This window comes from Eurosta solidaginis, chromosome 3, assembly GCF_040869045.1.
Source record: "Eurosta solidaginis isolate ZX-2024a chromosome 3, ASM4086904v1, whole genome shotgun sequence".
In the NCBI taxonomy this organism is placed as follows: domain Eukaryota; kingdom Metazoa; phylum Arthropoda; class Insecta; order Diptera; family Tephritidae; genus Eurosta; species Eurosta solidaginis.
In genome coordinates this window covers 69,043,188-69,059,977 of record NC_090321.1, presented here as the reverse complement: position 1 = coordinate 69,059,977, position 16,790 = coordinate 69,043,188, and the positions used below count along the sequence as shown (strand labels likewise).

Here is a 16,790-nt window from a genome sequence, read left to right as displayed (position 1 = left end):
CAAAGTCGGCTGTATGCCTTGCTTGCGTGAAGGCGGAGATAAGGACTGATTTGATGCTGATCGCGGTGAGACTTTCGTTCACAGCCGTAAACTGCATTACTTAGCGATGAAGTCTTTACCACCACGAAATCAGCACCGTGACTGCTGCTGAGCTTTCCTTGTTCTGGTCACGGTTGATGTTAAAAGGCGCTATTCCCCTCCTGCTTTGTCCCATTATCCGTATATATGGGTCCCATGTATATGGCGGTGATGTTGGCCTTTGCTTTATGAGGACATCAATAAGCCGGTTAGCCGTATTTTCTTTTAAAACGCCCTGATACTTTAGGCACATGCCCTCAATTTGGTAATAGTCTAGAACAGGGGTCGACTGCGGAAAATAAGATTCACATGATATTAAGGAAAAACCAAAAAATTACCACGGGTCCCTCCAAAACCGGGGGTGGGAGCCACAGAATTTTTGCGATTCACCGCGCTTATAAAAAATAAACCTAGTCGGTCCACCAACGTTTTCCGTGGTCGAAAACAGAAAGATACTTGTGGCAGATATTTGTCATTGGATGATAAAGACATAACATGACAACCAAGTCCAATCAGAGCTGTTTGAAATAAAACATTTTTGTTTTTTGTAATATTTTCTTTTTAATTTTTAATATTTTGTTCTTATTTAAATTGTTTTCTATTTTTAGCTGCCTTTAACAACATTCGGCATTAATTTTTATAAAATATACAGAAAGGTTTATTATAAAAAAAATTTGTGTTTGTATTGATTTTTTAAATTTTGTTACGTAAAATATAAAAGCTTCAAAAATACTTCTTTATATTTTGATTCTGTAAGAAGTCCTGTTGGACAGTTTTAGCCATGGCTCAATTATATGGTTGGCTCATCTCATCAGCTGATTTTGTTTTTTTTTTTTTTTCATTTGACTGGTATAGGGATTGTTAAAAGATGGAAAACGCAAAATGTAACCAACACAATGATAATTATTTACTGCTTAGTGGTAATTTTTTATACAAAAAAGTAGTTTCATATCACTTTAAGTAATTTTTTTAGTAAATGCATCTAATTTAGCGACTTTATTTTTCCGCAACAAACAAGAATTGCAAATTTTTACGTTTTTTCTCCATTCCATTCTCCAACACCAACACGCTGATTTTGACAATCTGAACAAAGGTATGTTGTTGCTGTAGAGATGAGCCAACCATATAGTTGAACCATGGTTTTAGCTTTTCATTTTTTCCAAATTTAAAATTTTGTTCAATATTTTAGGCCCAGTTTTTCAGCTCATTTAACTAGAGTTTAAAAAGTGTGGAAAAATGTAACGATTCACCTTAGTTTAAATGGTCAAATTAATGGTGACCTATCCATTACCAGATAAAACAGCTGAACGAACAAACATTATGGAAATCAATGTAATCGATTAATGGTGCCATACCATAACGCTAAAGCCATAACCATATCATAACCAAACAATTGGTTTTTGGTTTTTCGCCATATCCATAACCTAAAAATATTTGAGTTGGAGAATTTATTAACTTTTTGCAGATTTTATTTATTGTTTTGGATACGTTTTGACTAAGACACTTATTTTTTTATGGTATATGTTTGTAATTTTTTGCGTTTTCTTCATTTTTATGAAATTTTCACAATTTTTAGGTTTAGGCACCAATAACTGATGCAAATTTTAATGGATAAGTAAAAATATGGTTATGACTACGGCGTTGGGGTTAAGGAAGTTTAATTGGCCATTAGAGTCGCATTACAGCTACGTTCACAAGCACGACAATGCCATCGAACTCATTTGTAGATTTTTTTCGGAGTGCACTGATACTTATAAAAAATTTTTTTTTTTTTGAAAATGGTACGCAAAATACGCATTATTTAAGAAAACTGTGTTCTCTACATTTTCGTTTAAAAAGTTAGGGCGAGTTTAAAAAATGTGTTACCCTTGTCAGTGTAGCTTGAATGTAAACTTTGCAATATTAGCTCTTTAAACTTTAATAGAATAACAATTTTGTCGATTTTGGGTTAAATAATTGTTCTAAGCGCGAAACTATTTAGACCAGGTTTACATAGGACAAATTTTGTTGTGGCAACACTTTGTTTATTGATCAGGCCAAGGCGAGTCTATGCCAGGTGATGGCCAAGCGAATTCGCCATGCAAAAGAATGTCAAGTCAAAAGAAATTTAGTATTAATTTCGATTAACTGACATCTCGCTGAACCAAGGCGATTCTTGAAAATTATCAAGAAGAAGGAAACAGCTGATGGGATTATATCGGCAAGGACAGAATTCGCCTTGAATCAGATATAACGGCGAGGAAAATGCACGCTTGTTTTTTTTTTTTTGCAACTTCCTTGAAAATTTAAGTTTTTTATAAAATAAAAAGTATTTATCGAATTAGGTTTATTATTTTAATTGAGTTTTAAAAATTTTGAATTAATTCATTCTTTAATTTAAAATCTTTGGTATTTCTTTTTTAATAGTTGCCAATCTTTTAGTTGAGTAAGCAACAGAAAAGGCGAAGTTGCCTGCAAAAAGCAACAAAAGTTTACACATGTAAACAGGGTCTTAAGAAATAAATACTTGATTAAGGGCTGTGTTCTCAAGTAAACTTGTAGGTTTTTTTGGCCGATAAAAGCATTTTTTGTGAAAAAAAAATCTGTTCTAATTTTAAAGTTCACATGAGAAAATGGCCGTTAATCCTTAAATGCGTGATTTCTTTTAATACGATAAATAAATAAATCATAATTAAGCGTAATTAGAATATTTAAACATGTTTCAAATTAGTTACAAAAGGCAAGGGTAACATATATGTGAAATGCATTTGCATCAAACAAATTTTTAAATATATACTAGTATAGTAATGATAAGTTATAAATTAGTTCTTAATTAATTAGCTTGTAACTAGTTTTAATAATTACTTTAGGCTTTAATATACAAAAAATCAACTCCATTTCGAAAATGTTTTAAAGTTTTCCTCCCTCCTTCCATACACAACATCCAACGACTCTTTAGCAAGCTAGTGTACTGCAGCACATCTTACGCTGGTGTTGGCGGCTGATGTGGAGGCACTTATACGCAATTCTGGAGGTAGATAAATACGCGTTGTACTCGTCACTTTAACACGACAAATCGGACAGTGAATGCATCTCGCAGCACATTCAGCACAGGACGTCACATGCGAACAGGGATTAAACATTGTGTCGATTTCACGATCCATACAAATTTTGCACGTCATCGCTTCAGAGACACACGCTTCTACACAACGCGCTATGGTAGCATCACGTTCCTGCTTGGCACGCAGCGCCATATCCAGTTTATCTGTGACAGTACATATGTCCTCGAAATTCAATACGGTTGTGTTATGATTGCGGCTCTCTTTCTTCGTTGACGTGTACAATGTACTCGCACTTAGCGTTTGTGTAGCACCACTTAACATATTTTCGAAGACATCTTCATTATCAAAGCCAGCTGAGTTGTTACTCAACGCTTCAATTCCCTTTTCATGTAGGATACGACGCGCTTGATCGTGCACCTCACGGCAAGTGCGTTGTATATCGAAAACATAACGTTTACCCAGCTCGGTATCTTCTTTGAACATTGAGGCTATTGTGCCCTTGAGATCGCGTGTAAATTGTTCAGTCACAACACCACGTACTTTATCACAGACATAGAAAGCGTGACGCTCCGTTATAGAGCGATAGAGCCCGGCAGCAATGGCATGCTTTGGCATTTTAATTTCTAGTTCACGACGATCATTGCAATCGCCAACATATTCCAGCTTGAAGGTGCGTCGGAATGATTTTGCGGAGGCGATTGCGCTGAATGGGATGCTGGAAGAAGAAGAGAGAGAAGAATATAGTAAGATTTATGAAGTTCAATTAAGGTTAGTGGAGTAGATTTTGAGGATAACTAAAGCCTACTTCGAATTTAAGCCCAAGGTAGAGGAGCTGAGGATAATTAAGACCGCATATTTTGAATTTAAGCCAATCTTGGTAGATACCATTAAGTGATCCTGTCAGAAGTGGGTCAAGATCCCTTTTGGGCAAGTATAAACACTTGTGAAGAACGAACGTGGTCTGCTGAATATAGTGATGGATAAAGACGTATGTAGATCAAAAACTTGGTATGTCAAAGAAGCTCTGACAGCAGTCACAAAAATGTTGCAGGCTTCTGCTGTCGACAACAGGCAAAAGGTCTGAAATGGTAAGACATTTCATAGCTAACATACCAAGCAAACCAAAGTCACAGAAGACTAGTGATTACTGGCGAGAAAAGTCTGGATGGATTCTTAGTCGAGCCCCTTGGCTTTTGTCTACAACGGGGCTACCGTTTTAGCAGAAGGAAACCGCTGACAAAATTCAGAAAGCTTTCACTTCGCGGTGAGTAGGAAGAAACCCGTAGTGTCAGCTTTCTTCCTACTAACCGCACCTCATACAGAAAAATGGGTGCGGACTGACAGTAGCAATGGAGCTGCAGTGATGGTAAAGGGTCACCCAGAAACTTATCCCTTCAGCAGGGGCTGAAAAGGCTGCATGAAGTGGCCGACTCTCGCCTGACCGTATTTTCAACTGGTTACCCTTATTTTTAATGTAATTCATACCTTATTGGGAGAGTATCAAAAGGTTTGTAGACTATTGGGGATAAGGATGTAACATTACACGAAACAATGACTGATGGGTTATGTTCAAATACTTTCAGAAAGTTCTCGTAACTAAAAAGGTAAATGGTTTTAGGTCACAAGCAATGATCACCTAAGTTCAATCCTTTGCATGGGACTTAGGTGATCGACCAAGCAGGAAAGGCGTGGGTTAAAGCGCGGGGCTGTAAAGTGTCGAAGATTATGTGCAGGTCTTACAACCTTAGACTAATAAAGTTGCCTCTATCATTAAAAAGAGAGGACTGTAAACTCATGACGGGTATTCTGACTGGACACTGCCTTCTGGCGGCACATGCCTTTAAATTAGGCTTGGTCAGTGATAGCAGATGTAGGAAGTGCGGGCTGGAAGAGGAAACGATCGAGCACGTTCTGTGCTCTTGCCATGCGCTTGCCAGGCTAAGACTCCAGCTATTAGGAGTGATACAGCTGTCAGATCTAGAAGCAGCAAGTGGCTTAAATCCTGGGAAGCTTCTAGTATTTGCCAAGAGGACGGAGTTATTTTATAACATAGGTCCTGGTTTTTGATAGGGTTTTTCAGTTTGGTCGTTAAAACAAACTTCTGGTAACACTACGGACTTATTCAGTCTATGTGAGGTCCTCATGGACCGGCCAGTTCAACCTAACCTAACCTAGGTGATAATGTCGATACGCCCGCCCCTCCCCTCACTTTTGTCACACATTCGTTAAAAATACTTACACATTCTTTTCGTCTCCCACGCAAGTCGTTATCGCATTAGCGCCTACCGCCACATCACAACGCACCGAATTCTCATGCGCTGTAACACCACTAAATACCTCCTCACCATAGCCATCAAGTTCTTGAATTTGCTTCAACAGCCAATATTTTGCTGATTTCGCTGTCATTTTCAGTGTTGCCAACTTGCCGTGTTCCACAGCAATGCAATAGTAAAAGTCTTCCGGCATTTCTACATCAACACTGCTTTCTCCACACGACGCATAGACGAGATAATTTTGATAAATGCTCAATGGAGATGTTACTTTATTCTCTGTTGTTCCACCATTGCACATGGATGACTCCTGCGCTGCTGTTTGTGAAGCCGGCGACATATGCGTCGCTAATACCGTCGTTGTACCTTCTTCGGTCGCTGTTGGCATATGTAAATTCTCAATATGTTCGATGGACTTTTGTTTCGATAGACGACGTTTCTTAAAAGACAACACATACTCTTTGTGTGTGCTGTGTGAGTTTTGTTGTTCGCCGCCTACATCATTTCGTCCACCGGGACCATTACTATTTCTTCGCACTGGTGTTGGGCATTTCGCTTGTAGTGCTTGTGGATTGAATCGTATACCGTCGGCTTGACAAAGTAGCGCAGATAATTTAGCTGCATTGGTCCAATCCCGTGCTTGTAAACGTGTTTCGAGTAAATCGGAACGTGCTTGCATATAGAAAATATTACGTACACTCTCTTGGAGTAAACAATGTACGGGTACCCAGAATTTGACGCGTAATGCGAGCATTAAATGTATGCTACTGCTGCTGTTGTCACAGGACAGCCGATTACGTAGATTGATCCATTGGCGTGTGCGTGATTCCTCTTGATTGGGCGTCCAATACTCGAGTCCGAAATATTCCATTTCACAGACAATATCGAGTGATTTGCAAACCTGCAAAGAGATAAGAGGGAAATGGAGTTAAATTAGATTTGTGCGATGAAGCATTCTTAAGCACATATTATTTATAGAGGGCTCAAACGTGGAGGAAGTGCTTCGGCAAATTTCCCGATCCTCTGCCAAAATAATGTTTAAAAAATATTTTAACTAAGGGCAGAGTATAATACATGGATATCTTTTGTCCACTTTAAGAACCATATTTTAAATATTATAAAGAAATATTTAAAAGATCAACCCCCAGGACAACTTCGAGCTGTATTTGAGGTTACTTTATATTGGATTTTTTTCTTGTTAGGTTATTCAAAGAACTTTATTAGTGAGAAAGGCGCATGAAAATCTAATTATCGATATCACTCTTTTCGTGTATTTGTTTTGCATTACTTACTACTTAAATTTTATATTTCCATAGATTGTCACCCACTCAGCATTTAGGTGATTAAATTTTGAATTTCCCTACAAATCAATACAATTTGATTGCTCTTTCCGACTAAATAATGAGTTATCATACAATTGAATAAAAGAAATAATCCAATATGAATACTTTTGATCAAAAACTGAAAAGCATTTTTCGATCACTTTTTGGAATCATTTTTGAAGTCCTTGGATGATTAAATATATGAATGAATAATATTTCCTAGAAATCAACAAAAAGAATAATCAAAAATGCTTACCTTTGATGATCAAAAACTGAATATCACATTTTGGAATCATATTTGAATCAAATGTGTTTACTTTATGTGATCAAAAATTTAAAATCGTTTTTAACTCAGCTTTCTGAATCTTTTCTGACTATGTTTGTAGACTGAATAATGAATTTTATACTTGTTAAAATTTTACTTTTCATTGAAAATTTTATTTTTTCACATACACACACTTTTTCAAACATGAAGTTTAGAAAAAATAAATGCATGATAATCGTATTCGAAAATCATTCAAAAATCTCAACCAAAACGATTGAAATATGTTCAAGAATATGATAAGAAAATGTCTGTGAAAAGCAGTCAAATATTACTCTAAAACAATTAAAGTTCAATTTTACAATGATATCAATTATGAATAAAAAGCGTTTCGAAATATGAATCAATAAATGATTATTCAGGAATAATCACATTTAGGGTACACGAGCCGGACCCGTACCAATATAAAAGTCTCTTATCAAATATCAACAGAAATCAGCTGTTCCATAAATCAATTAAATTACAGCTTGCGCTGCCATCTGGCGTATGGCAGCAACTGTTGGTAATGCAGTGCAAATATTCACAATAGTGCCATAGTACAAATAGATTTTTTTGTGTGCACAATCGTTTATTTTTAACAAATTATTTTAATAAAATATAGCTAACCAAAAGCACTACGGCCAAAATTGCCCAAAGCTCGCTAATAGCCCGAATATCCATCTTTACAACCAAAACTTTATTTATAGATTTGGATTCCAAATAAGAGCTAAAAAGAGAGCCGTACATAAAAACAGCAATTAGAAATAATATATATGTATGATTTTTCTCCCGACGATACATTAATTTTCGAATAGAAAATACTTTTAAATCTGAACATTTTTAATCATCTTGGGGTATGATATTTGAATATTTTTTCATCAAAATTTTCAAAAAATGCTGGCAGGGATACATTGCTGTTGTTGTTGGTTATTTTCATTGCGAATTCATACAAGTGAAACATTTTTTATTCCTCCATTGCCATACCTACCTGTCAAATAATTACTGACAGGGAGAACGGCTGTGACGAATGGAAGAAAGGTTTGTTTTTTGTACCGGGTTATTAAATTGAAGTGCCATGAATTGCCCATTTGTATTTCAAATCACTTTTCTTTTAAATTTGTCTACAGAAAATCAGACTACATATTACTATTCATTTCTAAAATCTAGTTAATAGATTAAATGAGAGCAGCAACTTAAGCGAACATTTTAAAATAAGTAAATAATGCAATGTACCAGTCGCCTACAAAAATGTTTAAAAAAGAATATTGAGCAAATGATTTAAGTAATCGAACAGCGATTAAACAGGTGATCGAGGCTGTTTACTATTGTGAACGTTTTTATCAAACATTCGCCACTTGTATGAATTCACAATGATTTTGATTTTTTGAGTTTTTTTTAGATTATTCATGCTTTTTTAAGGTGTGCAAAGGTGCCGGTTTAAGATGTTTCTTCTGCTTATATTTTTGAGGCTCCTTACTGGTGTCTAAGTACTTTTAGAAGGCTTTCTAAAAACATGGCGAATGCCGAAAGAAATCAGAGCTGGTGCATAACATGACAACCAAAAAGTAGTGAGCGATGATTCGCTTTAAGGTAACTATACATGACTTTACACTTATTTTATAGCTGTACTTCTTTTGAGCGAAATTGTACTATTATCATATAAATTAAAAATTTGCCAAAGCTCCAACTACAATTATACCTAAGTCGACTTTATTTTATTGCATATTAACAACATCAGCAAACTTTTTCATACCCAAAAGTAAAGTATCATCATCATCATAACTAATTAGCATTTAACCAGCTAGGCGGTTTTGGCCATTGTATTGCGACGAATATTCACATCACTAAGTGATACTAGCATCCCTAATTCGATACTAACCAGCCACTCGTATGTACGTAAACAAATCAATCATCATCTACACAAATACATACAAGGCAACGGAGAGATGCTCATAAACACATGTAATCATCAGCCGAAGTAGTACTCACATATACACACGCATATGGCTATACGAGAGACTATAAACTACAAATATAGTACATGTACATATATGGCTGGTAACCAAGCACGAAGTTCGCGAAGTTACTAGACCTTAGAAGAAATGGGTGAACGAGGCAACAGAGAGTATAAAAGCAGCGAAAGCTGAGTAATCAGTAAGCAGTTTGATTTAAACACACAATTATTTTGAAGTAAGAGTTATTGTGAAGTACCTTAAAGTAGTATAATAAAGGCCATTTTGCATTACTGAATATTGGAGTTATTTATGGATGTTTGTTTAATGGTGTGTTCAGTTTATACTTATATTTAAGAATTCATGAGTTTAACACCGGCTTATAATAATTGAATTGGAGTTATTTATTCAACAGTTTAGCGATTCGAACTAGAGTCAATAAAAAAATATTTTGAAGTAAATAATATGTAATAAATTACGTTACTCATACGCCATGCTGTCCGTAAGCAACAGAAAAGTTGTTTAGTTATAAATTGTGTTTTTGTTTACTTTGAAATTATAATAGAAAATATATCCTAGCACACGAATATCATCACAAGCTTTAACTATCATGAAAATTATCTTCAATATACATATGTACATTAAAAAAGCAAATAATTATCTGCTTTGATATAATGAGAGCGTTCCGTTTCTATACACATATATCAGAAAAACAGAAAACGTTTGAAAAATGTCTGCAACACAACTTTAAACTAATATAATTTATTACTAACGAACTAATTTAAAGCAAACCATTATTCATTGTCATCGATCTATCTATCCCATTTGGTTTAATTTATGACTTAAGAACTAAAATAAAAGTAGCGATGACATCAACTCAGACAAAGAGATATTAAAAATAACTTTAACTTCTTCAATACACTTGAATGTGTATACTGGAATAGATCGAAACAAAAGTTTCGAACTTCCGACGCTAAGGAAGATCACAAGGTTTCCAGCAACCAGTGGAAGAGGGTGCATTAAGCGTATGCTGAGAGGATCTCGGCTTAACTCAACGTGCTTTGCACACAGAGTATATTAACTTTGATTGGATAACGGTCGGTTGTACAGGTATAAAGGAATCGAGATAGATATAGACTTCCATATGTCAAAATCATCAGTGTCGAAAAAAAATTTGATTGAGTCATGTCCGTCCGTCTGTCCGTTAACACGACAACTTGAGTAAATATTAAAATATCTTCACCAAATTTGGTACACGAGCTTATCTGGACCCAGAATAGATTGGTATTGAAAATGAACGAAATCGGATGATAACCACGCCCACTTTTTTTTATATATAACATTTTGGAAAAACACAAAAATCCTGATTATTAAGTAAATAATACACCTAGAATGTTGAAATTTTACGTGTGGACTTATATTGAGACTCTTGATAAATATTTAAAAAAAAAATTTTAAATGGGCATGGCACCGCCCACTTGTGATAAAATCAATTTTACACTCGAAGAAAAATTTACATGTAACAAAATTGGGTACGCATATTTTCCTTATAGCAGGAAATATTTTTAGAAAAAATGGACGAGATCGGTTAAAGACAACGTCCACTTTTATATAAAAGATTTTTAAAAGGGTCATGGATGAATAAAATAAGCTATATCTTTGCAAAAAAGAGCTTTATATCAATAGAATTTTACTTTCTAAATTGAATTATAACATCACATTGGAAAACACTAAAATTTAAAAAAATGGGTTTGGCATCGCCCCTTTTATGACTAAGCAATTTTCTATGTTTCGGGCGCCATAACTCGAAGAAAACTGAACATATCGTAATGAAATTGTCTACACATATTTTCCATAGAGCAGAAAATATTTCTAGTAAAATTGGACGAGATCGGTTAAAGACCACAGCAACTTAGATATAAAACAAGTTTATAAGTGTCGTAGACTAGAATAATAAGCTATAACTTAGCAAAAAATAGTTTTGAATCAATGATATTTCACTTATCTAGTTTTACTGTAAGAGGTAATAGGGAGACATTTTTCTTTTAAACGGGTGGTGCCACGTGTTATGTAGAAAAGTAATTTATCTGAAATTAAATGTGCAATGAAGCTCACGCTGGGTACATAATTTTCGGTTACACCCGAACTTAGACACCTTTACTTGTTATTTGTATCCTTCAAAACACAGCAAATTTTTATTATTTTCTATTTATTTTACATTTGATTTTTTAAAGGCATATGTTATTAGTTTGGCCATGAGAAGCTGTCTTTTTCTCCAGATTTTTTTTTTTTCATATAATGCGGTCATATATTTCATATAGCTTTATTGAGTCAAATGGTAACAACCTTACTGACTAGATTACAGTTTGACTTAGTACTAGTTCAACAATTTTAAAAGAGGTTTACTCAGAAAAGTAATAAGACTCAATGCGTGCCTTAAACAGAGACCTTGGCATGGCAAAGTCCAGACCAAGGCTTCTGGATAGGCGATTAAATTCTACAATACCTCTTAGAAGAGGTGCGAAACTGAAGTAATTCGAACGCAACGCTTCAACGCGGAATGTACTGTGGAACCGGAGAGCTCTGTTAGGGACATTGAAAGTCAACTGCCCAAGTAGTTCTGAGCAGTCAATGGCACCGGATATTATGTCAAAAATTAACATTACGTTTTGAACAAAACGCCTAACTTCAAGTGGCAAGACATTGATAAGCATGCATCTAGCATTGTAGGATGGCAGGGGATTATCAAAGTGTAGAGGTTGAAGAGCAAATCGTATGAACTTGCGCTGAATTCTTTCAATTCTTAAAGAGTGCGAAGAGTATATCGGATTCCAGATGACTGAAGCATACTCTAGCTTTGAACGCACTTAGGTATTGTATAGGATTTTCCTGGTATATGGGTCCTTGAAATCTGTAGCATATCGCCGCAAGAAAGCCAAGTTGGTATAAGCTTTTGGTATGAGAAAGTTTACATGATTACCAAAGGTAAAGGTTGAGTCAAAAATTACACCAAGATGGCGAAACTCATTAACTGGAGCCATAGTTACATTTTAAATCGAATACACGAAACAAAGCACTTTCATAGACTTTGTATACGTTATGTGACAGCATTTACTAATATTGAGTCGCAGATTATTTTGAATGGTCCAATTTTTATAGCATTTAGATCTTCTTGCAGACGCAATGCATCAGAGGTACAAGAGATCCTCCGAAAGAGTTTTAAGTCGTCGGCATAAAGCAAATAATTCGAGTTGTTTATGCATGAGCCAACATCATTAATAAACATTAAGAACAAAATAGGACCAAGAATGCTACCTTGTTGTACACCCGAGGTTGCTAAGAATTCATAAGACTTAGTTTTCTCGATTTCAACAAAAGAGATTCTATTTTCCAAATACGACTTCAGCCACGACAGAAAGCTTGAGGGAAAGCCCATGTTTTCAAGTTTCCATAGAAGTAGTTTGTGAGAAACGGTGTCAAAAGCCTTAGAAAAATCCGTATATATGGTGTCAACTTGACATCCATCCTTAAATGCAGAGACACAATACTGAGAGAAAACAGCCAGATTTGTGACAGTCGAACGTCCCACAATAAAGCCATGCTGATATGGATCGACTATTCTATTGATAGCGAATGATAAATTGTTTTTAACAACCTTTTCAAAAAGTTTTGAACATGTTGACAGTTGGGATATTGGCCTGTAATATAGATCATTCAAAGATATTAGAAGGATTGCTCAAGACCAAAAAATTTTTTAAATGTAAGCTACATCTTTAGATACTATAGAGGGCTTTTCCCCTGGGGAAACAGACTCAGTCTAATGAGCATTCAAATAAAAATAAATAAATTATCGGTAGACCCAATCTGTTTGCAAAGATAAATTTCATTTTGTTATTTCATTTCCGCAAGTTATGTTATCTGGCTTGAGAAATAAAAATAAATTACCATTCCGCAGGTAATTCTATGTATGTAAGCAAATATTAGACTGATTTGAGAACTAAGTAAGTGTGTGGGAAAAATACTTTCACTTATAAAGACCCTTTCAAATTTTAACTAGCGTTCGGCCAGTGTTTGGAACTCCTTCCCAATTTGTTTTATTTTATTTTTTTATTTTATTTTGTTTTGTTTTGTTTTATTTATTTTTTTTTTTTTTCGTTTTTTTATTCAATTGTCTTTCTTTTCCTTTATTTTCTTTCTCTTGTTCTTTAATTTTATTTTATTTTATTAACTATTAAAGTAATATATTGCGAAATCAAATCTAAGTTCGTTTGCAGGAGGTTTTGTCAACACAACAATAGCTGTGTTTTATTTTACATCTATATACGTTTACGCTTAAACTTAATATGAACTGCTAAGCGTTAAACTTTATCTACTCTGCTGAAATTGCTGCGCAGAAAATTAGTATTCCTAATTTCAATACGCATTACACTCAGATGTACATAACTGAAATATGTGTCTATGTTTCAGCTCTATGTATTACCTCAACAAATGGTGTGTGTCACTATTCACCGCAACCGATTCAGCTATAGGATATACAGTGTGACCAACGGAGGTTCTGTAGATAGTTGCCGCGAGATGGGCCTTCTAAGCATTATCTAAGTGAGGATAAGCGTTTTTTTTTTACTTCGGAACTTCGGACTTGGCAATTGAAGTTTATTTCTCCTTGCCCATTCACATACAAAATTTCGCGAAGCACTGTTATAAATATTCTCACTATACAAGAAAAATACTTGCTAACATATTTTGTGTTCTATTCATGTGTTAAATTGCAGTTTTTAACTGTGAAAAATGTTAGAAAAGTATCAACGATTGGGAAAAATCATTTCACTTGCAAATTGTTTAAGCACCTTAAATATATGTACTTAGGACCGTATTTGATATGCATATGTTGATGTTATGGTTCAAAAATGGGCGCAGGAAGCTCTATAAAAGGTTTTTATACAAAATTCGTTAAACTCCCAAATCGACTGAACGTGTTAAATTGCTAAATGCGACGAGCAGATATTCAAAACTAAAGCGGCAGTTACCCTCCGACGTGTGTAACGTACGTATACGTATGCCGTTCGTACCCACATTTGAGCGAAATTTATGCCCGTAGTGGCAACGAAAAAAATGTTGCCATTGACCTGTTTGAATGCATGCTTATGGAAACATCAACTTTCTCTATTTCAATTTTTGATGTGGTAAAAGGCTGGAATTATTATTAAATAAGTATAAATAGATTACATATTTATAATCTGCATTTTTACATAATTATTTCGAATTATTTCCACAATATTTCAAACTTTAATTAGGTGCTTTTGCATAAAAACTGCAAACGGTCAAAAATTAGCGCGCAAAAGTTTACTAGGCAACTCTGTCTAGTGAGAGAGCGATCAGCTGACACGTTCTTACGGGCTAAAGCGGCAATTACCCACCGACGTGTGCCGTACGTACGAACGTTTGTCGTACGAAACACGTTTGACCGAACTCTCAAGCCCGTAGGAATCAATGTGTGCGTCTGTGTACATGTACATAACATATTTGTGTGTGTATTGTTTACAGATAAGCACTGTTGCCATTGACCAGTTTGCATGCATGCCTATGGAAACATCAACTTTTTCCAATTTAATTTTTGATGTTCTAAAAGGCTGGAATTAATAGTAAATAAATATAAATAGATTACATATTTATAATCTGCACTTTTACATAATTATTTCGAATTATTTCCACAATATTTCAAACTTTAATTAGGTGCTTTTGCATAAAAACTGCAAACGGTCAAAAATTAGCGCGCAAAAGTTTACTAGGCAACTCTGTCTAGTGAGAGAGCGATCAGCTGACACGTTCTTACGGGCTAAAGCGGCAATTACCCACCGACGTGTGCCGTACGTACGAACGTTTGTCGTACGAAACACGTTTGACCGAACTCTCAAGCCCGTAGGAATCAATGTGTGCGTCTGTGTACATGTACATAACATATTTGTGTGTGTATTGTTTACAGATAAGCACTGTTGCCATTGACCAGCTTGCATGCATGCCTATGGAAACATCAACTTTTTCCAATTTAATTTTTGATGTTCTAAAAGGCTGGAATTAATAGTAAATAAATATAAATAGATTACATATTTATAATCTGCACTTTTACATAATTATTTCGAATTATTTACACAATTTTTCAAACTTTAATTAGGCGTTTTTACATAAAACTGCAAACGGTCAAAAATTAGCGCACAAAAGTTTACTAGGCAACTCTGTCTAGTGAGAGAGCGATCAGCTGACACGTTCTTACGGAAAAAATCAAAATTGTTTTGACTTCTACGTTCCGGGCTACGTACGAACGGGCGTTGCACGTTGGTGAGTTTTCGTTTACATTGCACACTCATAAGATAGGTCGTGTCAGCTGACACGTTTTTGGTACGTACGTTCGTGAGTAATGCGGCAGTTATGCGGCAATTACCCACCGACGTGTGCCGGACGTACGGCCGTTTGTCGTACGAAGCACGTTTGACCGAACTCTCAAGCCCGTAGAAATCATTGTGTGTGTCTGTGTACATGTACATAACATATTTGTGTGTGTATTGTTTACAGATAAGCACTATTGCCATTGACAATTTTGCATGCATGTTTATGGAAACATCAACTTTTTCCAATTTAATTTTTGATATTGTAAAAGGCCGGAATACTATTAAATAAGAATAAATAGATTAAATATTTATAATCAGCACTTTTACATAATTATTTCGAATTATTTTCACAATTTTTCAAACTTTAATTAGGCGTTTTTGCATAAAATTGCAAACGGTCAAAAATTAGCGCACAAAAGTTTACTAGGCAACTCTGTCTAGTGAGAGAGCGATCAGCTGACACGTTCTTACGGAAAAAATCAAAATTGTTTTGATTTCTACGTTCCGGGCTACGTACGTACGGGCGTTGCACGTCGGTGAGTTTTCGTTTACATTGCACACTCATAAGATAGGTCGTGTCAGCTGACACGTTTTTTCTACGTACGTTCGTGAGTAACCACGGCTTTACCCACCGACGTGTGCCGTACGTAAGGACGTTTGTCGTACGAAGCACGTTTGGCCGAACTCTCAAGGCCGTAGGAATCAATGTGTGCGTCCGTGTACATGTACATAACATATTTGTGTGTGTATTGTTTACAGATAAACACTGTTGCCACTGACCATTTTGCATGTATGTTTATGGAAACATCAACTTTTTCCAATTTAATTTTTGATATTGTAAAAGGCCGGAATACATATTAAATAAGTATAAATAGATTAAATATTTATAATCAGCACTTTTACATAATTATTTCGAATTATTTCCACAATTTTTCAAACTTTAATTAGGCGTTTTTGCATAAAATTGCAAACGGTCAAAAATTAGCGCACAAAAGTTTACTAGGCAACTCTGTCTAGTGAGAGAGCGATCAGCTGACACGTTCTTACGGAAAAAATCAAAATTGTTTTGATTTCTACGTTCCGGGCTACGTACGTACGGGCGTTGCACGTCGGTGAGTTTTCGTTTACATTGCACACTCATAGGATAGGTCGTGTCAGCTGACACGTTTTTTCTACGTACGTTCGCATTATGCGGCAGTTACCCCACCGACGTGTGCCATACGTACGGCCGTTTGTCGTACGAAACACGTTTGACCGAACCCTCAAGCCCGTTGGAATCAATGTGTGCGCCTGGGTACATGTACATACAATATTTGTATGTGTATTGTTTACAGCAAAGCACTGTTGCCATTGACTAGTTTGCATGCATGCTTATGGAAACATCAACTTTTCCAATTTAATTTTTGATGTTGTAAAAGGCTGGAATTAATATTAAATAAA

General features: G+C 35.4%; 1 protein-coding gene across 2 annotated transcripts in view; it reads right to left on the bottom strand.

Annotated features, from left to right (window-relative positions):
- Positions 1 to 613: 613 nt before the first annotated feature.
- dnr1 (defense repressor 1) overlaps positions 614 to 16,790 on the bottom strand; it is a 40,752-nt gene continuing 24,575 nt past the window's right edge. For both annotated transcript variants that reach the window (XM_067772203.1, XM_067772204.1), the window contains exons 2-3: positions 5,359 to 6,290; positions 614 to 3,834 (exon numbers count right to left, since the gene is read on the bottom strand). In XM_067772203.1, the coding sequence (XP_067628304.1) occupies positions 3,021 to 3,834; positions 5,359 to 6,290 (1,746 nt within the window). In that variant the 3' untranslated portion in view covers positions 614 to 3,020. The remainder of the gene's footprint in view (positions 3,835 to 5,358; positions 6,291 to 16,790) is intronic.